A 14,981-nucleotide genomic window follows, 5' to 3' on the forward strand; every position below is an offset into this window, starting at 1 on the left:
TGAGCCTGATCTTTCAAATTTCTGTCCAAAAATGCGAAATTTTCTTTTCTTCCTCTGAAATATTAAATTGCCTTCTTCGCATGCAAGCTTGACATTTCGCTCTGCAGTAGAAAGATTTATCTGGTGCAAAACAAGACATCTCTCTACTTTACCTGTCTGCCTCATTTAAATAAGTAATGGAGAGGACCCTTTTGTTTATTTACATGTGTATCATTCATACAAATCTACAATGTTATTCCGATTTTGATGAAATTTTGCGCATTTAACCTTCGAAACAAGTGGAAAGCCAGTGTCTATAAAATATTTCGAAAAATCACCCCAGGGCGACACACATGGTAGGTTGAAGACACCGTTGTTTCGTTTCCGCTGGTTGAATGGCGCTGTTAGTTTTTATAATAGTGTAGAACTTTCAAAACACCGTAGAGCCCTTTAAAGCAGGATTTAAAACGCTCCCTATCATTTTTTCGCGAATATTTCGAAAAAGGTGAAGAAATAGGCCTAAGTGGATGGTAGGTTTTGGAAAGTTCATTTCTAGAAAAAAAAAAAAAAAAAAAGACGTAACTGATAAAAAAACCAAGTATCAGTTTTTACTAAAACCATTACAGGACGTCGTATTGGTGCACAGTAATCTACAGTTATTTTGAGTTTGATAGAATTTTGCACAATTCACTTTGAATCAAAATAGGAGGAAAATCATTCTCTCCCAGATATTTCGAAGAAACTACCTCTATTCACCTAAATTGAGCAACTTCGGGGTACCTCAGCTAGTATTAAATAAAAAATAGTATTTTTTAAATTTTGTGTTCGGTTCTACATTTATGCTTTGAATGTAAAATTGTATTAACAGACAAATGTAAAAATATATAAATGCTTGAGGGAAAAAATTGAGAAAAATTGCAATTGCTATATTAATTTCATTATTAACATTAGATTATATATTTGATAAAAAAGACAAAACAATTTAAACTAGTATTAAACAATTTGTTTGTAATTTTCATTTTATGGGGTGTTAGAAAGTTATTTCATTTATTACAGTAATATTATGCAATGATACTTGTTGCAAAAAATGAATAAGAAGCACAGAAAGAATTTCGTTTTGAATGATTTACTTTGTTACGCTTAGTACTGCACTTCTATATAACACTGAAGGAAAATGAAAGATCTAATGGTAATAAATTGTCATCTTTATTTGCAGTGGTCTAATCTTTATTTGTTTTTAAAAACGCTACGTGAAAACAATTACACTCCGTTGAGGTATTAATGGCAAATATTTCGAAACGCGCATTTTTTAAGGTATTTTTTTACAAATAAAAGCAACTCATTTAATGCTCTACAGTTATACATAATCAAATATTTTACTAAATTATTTTATGAAATATGCAGGTAATTTATTTGGACTTCGCGGTATAATGAACATGAAATACACTCCAAATCATAGCTGCAGAATTTAATCAATCCTACAAACTGCTTTCCCTCGAAACCCCTATTCTTCACTTCTATTACTTTAAACTAAAAGCATGCAAAATTCTATTTTAAGCAAAAGAGCTTTTAATACGTCTTACTTGCTTTAAAAAATAACACCTATACATGATCTTGAAAAAAGACTTTCGCAATTAATATAAGTACCTTTATTTTTAAACGCGTAATTTAATGTAGCTTAACGCATAATTTAACGTAAGACAGAAGCAAAATGAGACCTTATTTCTAATTCAGTTTGATTAATTTTACTTCTTCACTAGGGGAGTGGAGAATAAAAGACCCTTTTCCTCTTCATTTCCTGTTCTAGTCCTTTAGGAGCTAATTAAATCTTAACGTTACTCAGTGCTAAAATATATGCATGTCAAAATTAAAGGACAGTAATTAATCCTCAAAACACTTAAAAATCGAGTAGAAATTTATTTCTTCCTTAGTATTTTAAATGTTTAAAAAAAGTAACACTTAATTCAGACTTTAAGAAGTACATTTGATGAATCTGGAAAATGGCCAAAAATTGACTTTAAAAAGTTAATGCCGAATGGCACTGATAGATGTTCAGAGTCAAAATGAAAATAAATCTTAGTGAATTACTTTTATCACACTTGGGAGCTCAAAAAACGGTTCCTGGTAATGGTTTTGTTATTATCATTTAAACTAAACGTCAAGAAAATTATTCCTAACTTATTAAGCTTGCAAATATTCAATGACATTTCAGTAAATAGAACTGACTAGAGTGTAATGTTTTTCTGATGAATATATATATACGCCCATCGTAATGTTTAACTGATTTAATTATACAAATCTTCAAGAAATTTGCAAAAACTTTTGAGACAGTAGCTTTCAAAACAAATTTCAGAGTAAACTGGCTATTTAGATTTAGCATCAGACGAAAGTCCAAATCAGGTCTTTCAGGGAAAAAAAAAAAAAAAAAAAAAAAATGTTCTTACTTACTTCTTGCATCCATGTAAGAATTTTCGACTAATTTATCAAAAGGATTTTCACCATAGCCATAATGGTATGTTTCGGGCCATGTACCCAAGTAGCGCACTTCTATGCCCACTTCTTCCAGGGTTTTAATGATAGTCTTGGATACCTCTCGGAAGCTCCTGTCCTGGGTAGTGGAGTACAGGAAAGCTACTTTCATCCAGCCAAATGTCAGAAGCAAAGAAGCAACTGATTTTGATATTTGCGTGTCCGGAGGTCTAGTTCTGCAAAATGTTGGGTACAACTGCTTGTCGGATGTTTCGTGATGTGCGCAAAACTAGAAAGAAAAAATACTTACATGATTATTTTTGAAGAGTTTCAGGCTTACAATTTCTTTATTTGTTACAGTATATTAAATTAAAATTATAAGAAAATAATAATTTGCATTTATCAAAAAGCTATTGTTATAGACACATTATATCAACCTGCACGGATTAAACATTGGTAATGTTACGTGCGTATGGGTTTGTAATGATCAAATGCACACAGATCCGATGACAGATTGATAAAATTTATTATTCCAAAAGAAGAACTTCAGAGTTCTGGAACTTTCCACAAAAGTACTTCTATAGCTCTTCTCATTAGGACGGAGAACAATCAATAGATACTAATATTTCAAACAACTAAGACCGTTAAACACATGACAATATGAAAAGCCTCAAATGCGTTAACTCACTGAATGATTTGTCAATACTATCAATATTCTAAGATAAACTCTGAAATAAACTATACTGATGCTTAACTATGTAAGAACATAGTTTACCCCCGTCCACCGAAGTATTTCCAGTACTTCGATCATGGAGGTAGGAAAGGGAGGAGGGGCCATTCCGCGCTAGAAGTGAAGCACTGCTTTGAAGCTTGGGTCACCAGACGGGGTGTTTCTTTGTTTACATTCAGAAGCTCGCTTGACAAGATTCTGATAGTATTTCGACACACGACAGTTCCATAGAAATCGAAAAAGGGACACTCTCGCATGAAAGAAACATTCATAGTGTGATGGATAATAGCAATTTGTATAGTTTACTGACATTTACGCAAAAATCCCATCTTGGTCATTTTTAGATAACTAACAACAGCGATTTTGATTATGAATTTGTTTTATAAAATTCTAAGCTGTTGCACAAAAAAATATAGATTTTAAGAAAAATGTTATGCTTAAAGGATTCAAAATACCTTACGGTACATTTAAAATTGTATACGTCTTAAATACCCTTGATAGAGTATTCGCTACTTTTATTTTATTTTCCAAACGTCAAAATGTTTTAAATAAAACAAATTTTTTTCACATCCATATATTATTGTAACATTTACCTTTTAAAATTTTTTAGAGAAGAGGCTTTACTGCTGCTCATTATAAACCCATCGTTTTAATTTTATATATCTGAAAAATAATCACTTTGGGCTTACACGTTTTACTTATTTGGGTTAATTAAAAATAAAATTACCATCAAATGCTGCAATCCTCGTCAAAATTATATGTATGGGTATTTATGCATGTGCTTGCAAAAAGCATGTATCTGCCTTTGACAAAATACTTAAATATTCATTAAATTATTTATAAATGTATTTGAAATGAAGAATTTATTCACTTATAAACAACTGTGAAAGTACTGTGAAGAAATCTAATGATAAATGTATCTAATTTATAATGATTATAAATGTTATCTAAATATATAATAACCTTAATATTGAGTTGTAAACATAAATTGAAATCCTGTTGACAAATACGTTATAAAACTATTTAAGCAAGAATTGTTCGTATTAGAAAGCAATCTGTTAAAAGGTATTGTAAAGCAAATGCTATGAGATGAGCACTTAAGAACGTAACAAAGAGTTTTGGAATATGTATTGTTGAAATGAAAGGTAAAAAAAAATCTGATAAGTATAATTAAAAGAATTATTCCCCTTACATTTTATAATAACTCAGTTACAAGTTTTAAATAATACTTAAAAAAAAACTTATTTTATTCCCTTTCAGAAATATTCAGAGAAAGTCAAATACTATTTAATTCCTAATAATTCTCTAATTTAAAATGAACCGAATAGAGCATTAATTATAAATTGACTTACATTTTTCGATTTAAAAGAAGCCAAAAAATCATGTCATATTTAAGAAAGTATTTTAGGAAGAAGCTCTATAAATAGAAAAGAAATAATGCATAATTTTAATATTAATAATACAATAAACTTTGATCTTAATTTTTGTACCTTAACCGAATAAAATCGAATTACCTTAATTTTTTTTTCTAATGTAATTAACGAAAACTTGTGAAAATATTTCATTCAAATTAAACCATTCTGAGAAAACTGTCCTGTGAAATGTATAGCATTTAATTCCGTTCAGAATGAAATGTTGTTTAAAAATATGTTGTTTTCACATACTTAGGACTCTGAAGTGTTGTAGAAAAAGAAAATATATACATTTATATGTATATTTGCGACGTAATTACAAAATATTTACACCCGAACGCGTCAAGTCCCATAGAACTCTATGGTAAATGACCCAATGTTTTGGTCACCACGTAGGGATCGCCGGTGCTTCAGAGCAGGGTAAGGAGAAACTTGTTTAGGGCGACTCCTTCTTACTTCCTACCTCCATGTGAACGCATCATGGAGGTAGGAAAGGGAGCAGGGGCATTCCGCGCTAGAAGTGAAGCACTGCTTTGAAGCTTGGGTCACCAGACTGGGTGTTTTTTTGTTTACATTCAGAAGCTCGCTTGACAAAATTCTGATAGTATTTCGACACACGACAGTTCCATAGAAATCGAAAAAGGGACACTCTCGCATGAAAGAAACATTCATAGTGTGATGGATAATAGCAATTTGTATAGTTTACTGACATTTACGCAAAAATCACATCTTGGTTATTTTTCGATAACTAACAACAGCGATTTTGATTATGAATTTGTTTTATAAAATTCTAAGCTGTTGCACTACAAAAATACAGATTTTAAGAAAATTGCTAAAAGAGATCTGCCAAAATTTATTTTCTAGAAGATTTGAAAAGTTTGAAACTTGATGGCTAAATGTAAATATAAAATTATGTATGTTGAAATATTTGTAATTAGGCACATAGGTCAGATTAAGTTTTTATTAAATAGAGTAACGCATGCAAGGGCTATCTGCCTAAAGAGAGAGATGCCATCGTGGAGGAATTTTGAAGAAAAACTGACCTTTGAGTGGGTATTAAAAATAATACTTATAATCTTCATTCAAATTATAATCATATATATTTTTTATGTAAAACTTTCGGGTGTATGCTAAATTAGTGTAAATTACTTTACACGAAAAATATAGTGAATGCACAGAAATTAAAGATTTGCACATGCCGGAAATGATAAATAGGAAATATGTATGCATGTGTATTTATGCATGTGCTTGCAAAAAGCATGTATCTGCCTTTGACAAAATACTTAAATATTCATTAAATTATTTATAAATGTATTTGAAATGAAGAATTTATTCACTTATAAACAACTGTGATAGTACTGTGAAGAAATCTAATGATTAAATGTATCTAATTTATAATGATTATAAATGTTATCTAAATATATAATAACCTTAATATTGAATTGTAAACATAAATTGAAATCCTGTTGACAAATAGGTTATAAAACTATTTAAGCAAGAATTGTTCGTATTGGAAAGCAATCTGTTAAAAGTATTGTAAAGCAAATGCTATGAGATGCGCACTTAAGAACGTAATAAAGAGTTTTGGAATATGTATTGTTGAAATGAAGGGTTAAAAAAAATCTGATAAGTATAATTAAAAGAATTATTCCCTTTACATTTTATAATAACTCAGTTACAAGTTTTAAATAATACTTAAAAAAAAATTTATTTTATTCCCTTTCAGAAATGTTCAGAGAAAGTCAAATACTATTTTCCTAATAATTCTCTAATTTAAAATGAACCGAATAGAGCATTAATTATAAATTGACTTACATTTTTCGATTTAAAAGAAGCCAAAAAAATCATGTCATATTTAAGAAAGTATTTTAGGAAGAAGCTCTATAAATAGAAAAGAAATAATGCATAATTTTAATATTAATAATACAATAAACTTTGATCTTAATTTTTGTACCTTAACCGAATAAAATCGAATTACCTTAATTTTTTTTTCTAATGTAATTAACGAAAACTTGTGAAAATATTTCATTCAAATTTAACCATTCTGAGAAAACTGTCCTGTGAAAAGTATAGCATTTAATTCCGTTCAGAATGAAATGTTGTTTAATAATATGTTGTTTTCACATACTTAGGACTCTGAAGTGTTGTAGAAAAAGAAAATATATATATTTATATGTATATTTGCGACGTAATTACAAAATATTTACACCCGAACGCGTCAAATCCCATAGAACTCAATGGTAAATGACCCAATGATTTGGTCACCACGTAGGGATCGCCGGTGCTTCAGAGCAGGGTACGGAGAAACTTGTTTAGGCGACTCCTTCTTACTTCCTACCTCCATGACTTCGATTTCTCCAAATTGCTGGAAGGCATACTCAGTTGATATTACTTAGGCATCGGACCAAAATTTCCGACATCTATATTGGCTACTTCTCGTCTAATTTGGCGACAAAAAATTAGTCTCGAAAACCAACGTCAGGCGCTATCTCATTAATTTGTTGAGATAGCCGTTCACCTCGGTCTTAAATGGACTTGATCTTGTAACCTTATTTTTTCAGCAACAATTCGCATCTTAAGGCCTTACATTATATACGAGATATATCTTGTATTATACAAGAGGCACTACAAATTGCATATTATCTCACTAAAACAATTTACATGTATGCAAAATTCGCAACAATATCATTAAAAGATTTAATAATGGAAACTATAAGTATACGAATCTCTTACAAAGCGAGGAACCTAGAGGTTCTTCTATTTAAGGTTAAAGTCATATTTACATTACAAGTGCTCAACAAGGATATTCTGAATATTCCATTTTTTGAATGGGTGTTATAAAACAGACGATCAGCTTTCTGGTTATGAAAAAGATTCACAACTTATTCCATGAGCACAACTACGTAAATCTAGTTAAGCAGAATTTCATTAAGCTTCAAAACGTGAACTAATGCAATGCAAATTGTCATTCTCTGATGAAAAACTTATTTTTTTTGGGGGGGGTTATATACAGACTACAATTTATTTATTTTTCGGGAAACTTATAATACGATTATAAAAGTCTTTTATATCGCATTATAAAAGTCTTTCTCACTAATCATTTTGATCTGAATCTGCAGTTCATAACAGCCCTTTGAATTTTATTGCAGCCAAAGCATATCGGTATGCATAATACAGAAGATATTTACAAAACATTTTTAAAACGATTACGGGGCCGTATAATTTTTAAATTGCAAAGAGTGTTTTTTTTTTTTTTTTTTTTTTTTTTTTTAGTCTAAAGGGATTTGAATCCCGAAGGACTATTAGTTTCGTTTTGGCATTTTGCGTCGGACTCATAAATGTCGGTTCACTTTTCAAACTGTTGCCACAAAATGTTAGAGTCCTGCATTATATTTGAAGAAATTAAATAATGAAAAATCTGCATAAATGTATGTATATTTCTCGTATTGTGATAAAACAACGGTACATAGAGTCATCGAATTTTGAATAACGTAATCCTCCAACGAATATGAGCATGTGGAAGACTAAATTTGAAATTTGTTTTATGATCGATTTCCTATTTTTTAAAACTTTGACGAATTTTTGATTAACAGACTCAAGGATTTCAAAGCGAGCAATGGCAACGTTGTGCAGAAAAAACATTTTTATCTCCAGCGCGTGAGTCTCTGTATCGGAAATTCTAAAGATATGCTCGTTTTAAAACTATTTTGCGATATTGCTGTTGCACTGGATCTTATGGTTTAAGTGCGAGGAACATGATATTTAATAAAGAAAGATAACACACAAAATGTTAAAAAACGCCCCTTTGGACGTAATTTAAAATCTGAAACATTTCAGATTTTTTTTTTTTTTTTTTTTATGTTCGATCTATGATCGTTTTGTGGACCGTAAGTTTGCATCGTGATTTCCACGTTAAAAGGGCTTTTCGTTCAATAAGCTAGAGGCAGCGCCAAGCAGGATTGCAAAGCGCACGCGGGTCGTGTCCTGTGAAAAATTTCTTACTACGCGCCTTACGCTCCACAGCGTACCGAGTAATGAATGAAGTTCTAGCGTAGGACAAATTAAATGGAAAAAATTACGATATCGAGTATGTGCAAAATCACGTTCCGAAAATTCGCATTCGGCAAAGGTTTACTGTTATTTTTACTTTTAAAAAATTCTGAATTTTTGCTGTCATGTATACATATAAAAATATATATACAACATCTACTTCTTAATAATTCTAAGAAGAGTATATATTATAAAAGCGAAGAGAAAAAAGAATGTGTGTGACAAGGACTTATTCAGCTAATCCATGTTTGTTAATGTTCAACAATGTTTTTACCGAAGCACTGTGTACAGTGATTTTTTTGATTAATTTCATCAGTTGATTTCTTTCTGCTACATTTACTGCCCACTGTTGCTCAAAGTCTGAGTTTTGCTGTAAAATAAAACAATAAAGTTATTTATCTACCTTCGATTAATTTTTATTTAACATTATTTATTTACTATTTAATTTTGTTTAATCTTATTAGCAAGCATGTATATGCAACTTCAGACCTAGATTTATTATTTACTTTTTATTCTCCTATTCTCATTCTCATGCAATTCATACCGTAGTTAGTTCCCGCGTTCGCTTATTGGATTCGTTAGAGAATAGGGGCTTACAAGTTTTCTTATACTTTCTTAAGTAATTTAGAATATTTATAAATAAGGCTCAAATTTTGACAAAATAAGAAATTTTTAAGCATTTTTCTAAGGTTTGAGAAAACGTTCGTGGCGCTTTTCCCGATTGATGGCGTCAACGGAAAAAAAATACTCAGGCAAAACCATGGAGGTAGGAAGTAAGAAGGAGTCGCCCTAAACAAGTTTCTCCGTACCCTGCTCTGAAGCACCGGCGATCCCTACGTGGTGACCAAAACATTGGGTCATTTACCATCGAGTTCTATGGGATTTGACGCGTTCGGGTGTAAATATTTTGTAATTACGTCACAAATATACATATAAATGTATATATTTTCTTTTTCTACAACACGTCAGAGTCCTAAGTATGTGAAAACAACATATTTTCAAAACAACATTTCATTCTGAACGGAATTAAATGCTATACTTTTCTCAGAATGGTTAAATTTGAATGAAATATTTTCACAAGTTTTCGTTAATTACATTAGAAAAAAAATTAAGGTAATTCGATTTTATTCGGTTAAGGTACAAAAATTAAGATCAAAGTTTATTGCATTATTAATATTAAAATTATGCATTATTTCTTTTCTATTTATAGAGCTTCTTCCTAAAATACTTTCTTAAATATGACATGATTTTTTGGCTTCTTTTAAATCGAAAAATGTAAGTCAATTTATAATTAATGCTCTATTCGGTTCATTTTAAATTAGAGAATTATTAGGAAAATAGTATTTGACTTTCTCTGAACATTTCTGAAAGGGAATAAAATAAGTTTTTTTTTAAGTATTATTTAAAACTTGTAACTGAGTTATTATAAAATGTAAAGGGAATAATTCTTTTAATTATACTTATCAGATTTTTTTAACCCTTCATTTCAACAATACATATTCCAAAACTCTTTATTACGTTCTTAAGTGCGCATCTCATAGCATTTGCTTTACAATACCTTTTAACAGATTGCTTTCCAATACGAACAATTCTTGCTTAAATAGTTTTATAACCTATTTGTCAACAGGATTTCAATTTATGTTTACAATTCAATATTAAGGTTATTATATATTTAGATAACATTTATAATCATTATAAATTAGATACATTTAATCATTAGATTTCTTCACAGTACTATCACAGTTGTTTATAAGTGAATAAATTCTTCATTTCAAATACATTTATAAATAATTTAATGAATATTTAAGTATTTTGTCAAAGGCAGATACATGCTTTTTGCAAGCACATGCATAAATACCCATACATATTTCCTATTTATCATTTCTGGCATGTGCAAATCTTTAATTTCTGTGCATTCACTATATTTTTCGTGTAAAGTAATTTACACTAATTTAGCATACACTCGAAAATTTTACATAAAAAATATTATAATATGAATATAATTTGAATGAAAATTATAAGTATTATTTTTAATACCCACTCAAAGGTCAGTTTTTCTTCAAAATTCCCCCACGATGGCATCTCTCTCTTTAGGCAGATAGCCCTTGCATGCGTTACTCTATTTAATAAAAACTTAATCTGACCTATGTGCCTAATTACAAATATTTTAACATACATAATTTTATATTTACATTTAGCCATCAAGTTTCAAACTTTTCAAATCTTCTAGAAAATAAATTTTGGCAGATCTCTTTTAGCAATTTTCTTAAAATCTATATTTTTGTAGTGCAACAGCTTAGAATTTTATAAAACAAATTCATAATCAAAATCGCTGTTGTTAGTTATCGAAAAATAACCAAGATGTGATTTTTGCGTAAATGTCAGTAAACTATACAAATTGCTATTATCCATCACACTATGAATGTTTCTTTCATGCGAGAGTGTCCCTTTTTCGATTTCTATGGAACTGTTGTGTGTCGAAATACTATCAGAATTTTGTCAAGCGAGCTTCTGAATGTAAACAAAAAACACCCCGTCTGGTGACCCAAGCTTCAAAGCAGTGCTTCACTTCTAGCGCGGAATGGCCCCTCCTCCCTTTCCTACCTCCATGGGCAAAACAGATTGCACTGACTCCACTAAACGTTCGTTGGAAAGGTAATTCTTCGAACGTTACTGCGATTGTATAAACACCGAACGTGGTACAGTGGGTGAAAAGTTGTGTGCATTTGATAATGGAAATAAAGTAAGGAAAAATTACGCTGTATTTTGCAATATTATTATGATAAAGGGAAGAACACTGCGCAAGCTTGTGGAAAAATTTGTGCTGTACACATTGAAACTATCGTATCAAAATATTGTGCGTAGAAATGGTTTCCTCGCTTTCGTTCTCGTAATTTTGATGTGAAAGATGAGTCACGCTCTGGTCGTCTAATCAGTGAAAAAGCTGATGAAATTCTTTCAAAAGTCTATTAAGATATCAGCAATGTTAACATTGGCATGGAGCTGGGTATTGACTACAAGACTGTTTTGAACCATTTACACACAACTGACTGCAAAAAGAAGCTCGATGACTGCGTTCCGCATGAGTTGAGCGTGAAAGTTACATGCTAGACCGAAATAACACCTGCAATGCGCAGCTGAAAGGCAATGAATTCGAGACATTTCTCAAATGTGTCATAATCGGCGATGAAATGTGGATCACGTGCGACAATCGCAAGCATAAAGAAGCGTGGATAAGTAATGGGGAGCCGTCACAAGCTGTAGCAAAGCCAAGATTAATGCCGAATAAGATACTGTTGTGTATGTGGTGGGGCTCTAAAGGAATCGTCCACCATTAACTATTTCCAGTTGGTCAGACGATTTATTTTCAACTCTTCTCGAAACAACTAGAAAGGTTACGCGAGACAATTGAAAGAAACCGACTAGAAATTAATAATAAGTTTAGCGCTGTCTTCCATCATGACAACACCCGACCACACACTTCTTTGATGACCCGTCGAAAACTGCGCCAACTTGGTTGGGAGGTTAAGATGCATCCAACTAACCAAGTTCGAGACATAGACTCTCATTTGTTCCGATCTCTGTAGAACTCTCTCAGTGGAATTAGGCTGGTTTCAATAGAGGCCTGTGAAAACTACTTGACTCAGCTTCTTTTCAACCAGAAACCACAGAAGTTCTTCACCGATGCCATCATGGCTCTACTCAAAAGATGGTGAAACATTATCAATAATAATGGAACACGTTTTGGTTTAAATAAAATCTATTTCAAAAGTTATAAGAAAACCAGTTGAATTTTGCTCCATAAACACCACGAACATTTTTCCAGAACATAAGTGAATTTTGGGGGTGTTTTAGGGACGTTTTGAGACATTTCAGAGCCTTTTGAGACATACTTAGCAATAAAATTTAAAAGTAATGTTATCCTTAAAATAACACTGTTTCAACTTCTATTGAACTCACTTTTAGACGTTATCAGACGGTTCACGACCATACGTTTCGCCAAACAATTCTTTTGACTCGAAAGCACCGCCGAAACGTGCAGTATATTTTTAAAAAATTTAGAATCTTCGCAAGATATTTTTATTTAATGTCGATGAACTCGAAAAAGTGAATCATTCTGCAGTTTCAGTTGACTGAAATACCACTAAATATTTTGTGGCCGAATGGCATACAACACAGTGCCGTATTGCTCATTTTAAGGGATACTTCTCCGTATTCGGAAACAGAAAAATCAATAACGGGATTTTATCCCAAGCTAGTGCATGCGATTTATCTTGCTCATGCGTTGCATCGTTTCGCTGAAGGAATCCGTGAAAATTACCCCATATTGACAAGGTTGTATATAACGTAAGGAAAATGGTCCTAAAAGCATCATATCGTATACAGTGCTCTAAATCCTAAGCTCTTAATCTGGCTTTGCATCCGAAGCGTGTCAAATTACGTTGAAGAATATAACTCAATAGATGCACGTGCAATAGTTAAATTTTTCAAACTGGGAAGTCAGTTATAAAAAAAGCGTTCATGCGGATGATGTTGTTCCGATTCATATTCCATGAAATGTTTTCTCTACAGAAAAAAATTATAAAAATCTTGTGCATCCCAAATCAGTTTAAAGATCAAAATTTAAACTGTTAAACTACGTAATAAGCAAGAGTAAAATATGGAACATGTCGATTCAATAAATTACACTGGTAATTGGGCGACGTTTGAAACAGGTAAAGCAGACGTTTTTGAAACTGATGGAGAGTTAATGATGAGTGATGCAGTTTTGTTTCTTTTCAAATATGCTCCAATAACTGTAGTAGATGTAGCGAGAAGATTCTCACTATAAGAAAACTTATATACTAACAACATAAGATAATTCACTTTCAACATGAAGAAGCATACAAAAATACTTAATAATTCAGTGCTATTGTAATATATTTAAGTAAAAATGAAAACTTGGAAGAAAAAATAAAATTCAAGCGACATGTATATGCAATTCTTTGAGTTTTAATCCATTTACCAATGTTTGTAAATAGTGTCATTTTCTATTTCGTTATTTTTTACTTTTAAGGGACTTTTTTATTTTTAATGAATTTTTTCCACTTTTATGTGCATTTTCCGACTATTTTTAAGAGCGTTTTCAATGAAATTTTACATCATAATAATACAGTCTAATAAATAAATAAGAAGAAAGAAACATTGATACTTCCCTGTTAAAGCGTAAACAGCATAAGATTTGGCAAACTTGTCCCCATTTAAAATCAAATTGGCGAAAACTAGAAAACACTATGGTGATCTTAAAAAAAAAAATATAAAAGCAAAAATATGCGGGGGAACAGCACTTATTCACCTTTATGAAGGTCATAAATCAGAATCTGCTTCTTATAGAAAGTAAAACAGAATTATGTAATTTCTCTTGCTTTTACAGTGTATACGAGCCAGTTTCCCTTAGAACGTCCTCCACGAAGGCATCCTTCCCCTTAGGCAGATAGCCCTCGAGGCTTTGCCGTAATTAAATAACCTAACCTCTTGCTTTTACGTTCTTACACGTTGCCGCTACATCAATTGTAATAAATAAAAATGGAAGTGTTGGCGATCTGTTCCTCTTTGTCATTTATTTTATCATTTGGCCCGACACTAGTGCCATTCAATTTGTGTAACTGCATTTTGTTGGTTCTACGAAGTTGCATTTAAGATTAACAGTAAAATGAAATTCATTGACGCTAACATGTCATTGTTAATTAATCGCTCTGGTCAGTACTCCAGCTCTTCGAATGTAATGTCCTTCCTTCATGTACATGTTCTGTTATTATCACCATCAATAATATGGCACTTTTATTTGGTTTTCGCTTTCCGAATAGATTTTCCTCAATCTCGAAAAATTTTTCAGGTCAACAAATTATATCTTTTAAGTGATTGATCAAAGAAAAATTTCTCTCATATAGCAGTTTCAATCACCCGCTGTCTTTTCACCTACATTTAATTGTTTATTGCACAATCTGATCGAAGCTGGTTCTTCAGTCCAACAGTATATGAAGCACAAAGCTGTAAAAAAAAAGGAACGCTGAAATCTTTTAATTGATTGTAAAGCGTTTGAAAAAGGAAATATTGAACTGGTGATACCAAAAGGTAATTATTTTTTCATAAACGAGTATTGCAATCTAAACAAACCGTGAATCAAGTGCATTGCAGGTTAAAAAAATCTAGTGATTAAATTTGCCAGTTCTGGCGACTAATATTCCGATTTTGGCGACTTACTTAGATGGCCGTTTTTTAAGAGGATGCACCAAAGCATTTTGCTTTGTAAAAATACGATATGACTATTTCAAAATTGAAATTATCTAAAGAACAAAATA

At 31.3% G+C, this 14,981-nt stretch overlaps 1 protein-coding gene across 1 annotated transcript in view; it reads right to left on the bottom strand.

Annotated features, from left to right (window-relative positions):
• The window catches only part of LOC118199247 (guanylate cyclase 32E-like), an 876,682-nt gene that overhangs the window by 431,433 nt on the left and 430,268 nt on the right, over positions 1–14,981 (bottom strand). The window contains exon 2 of the mRNA XM_085815399.1: positions 2,428–2,737. Coding sequence (XP_085671525.1) covers positions 2,428–2,737 — 310 coding nt within the window. The remainder of the gene's footprint in view (positions 1–2,427; positions 2,738–14,981) is intronic.

This window comes from Stegodyphus dumicola, chromosome 4, assembly GCF_044657685.1.
Source record: "Stegodyphus dumicola isolate Sdum_Otavi_A_Nest chromosome 4, ASM4465768v1".
Classification (NCBI taxonomy): Eukaryota; Metazoa; Arthropoda; class Arachnida; order Araneae; family Eresidae; genus Stegodyphus; species Stegodyphus dumicola.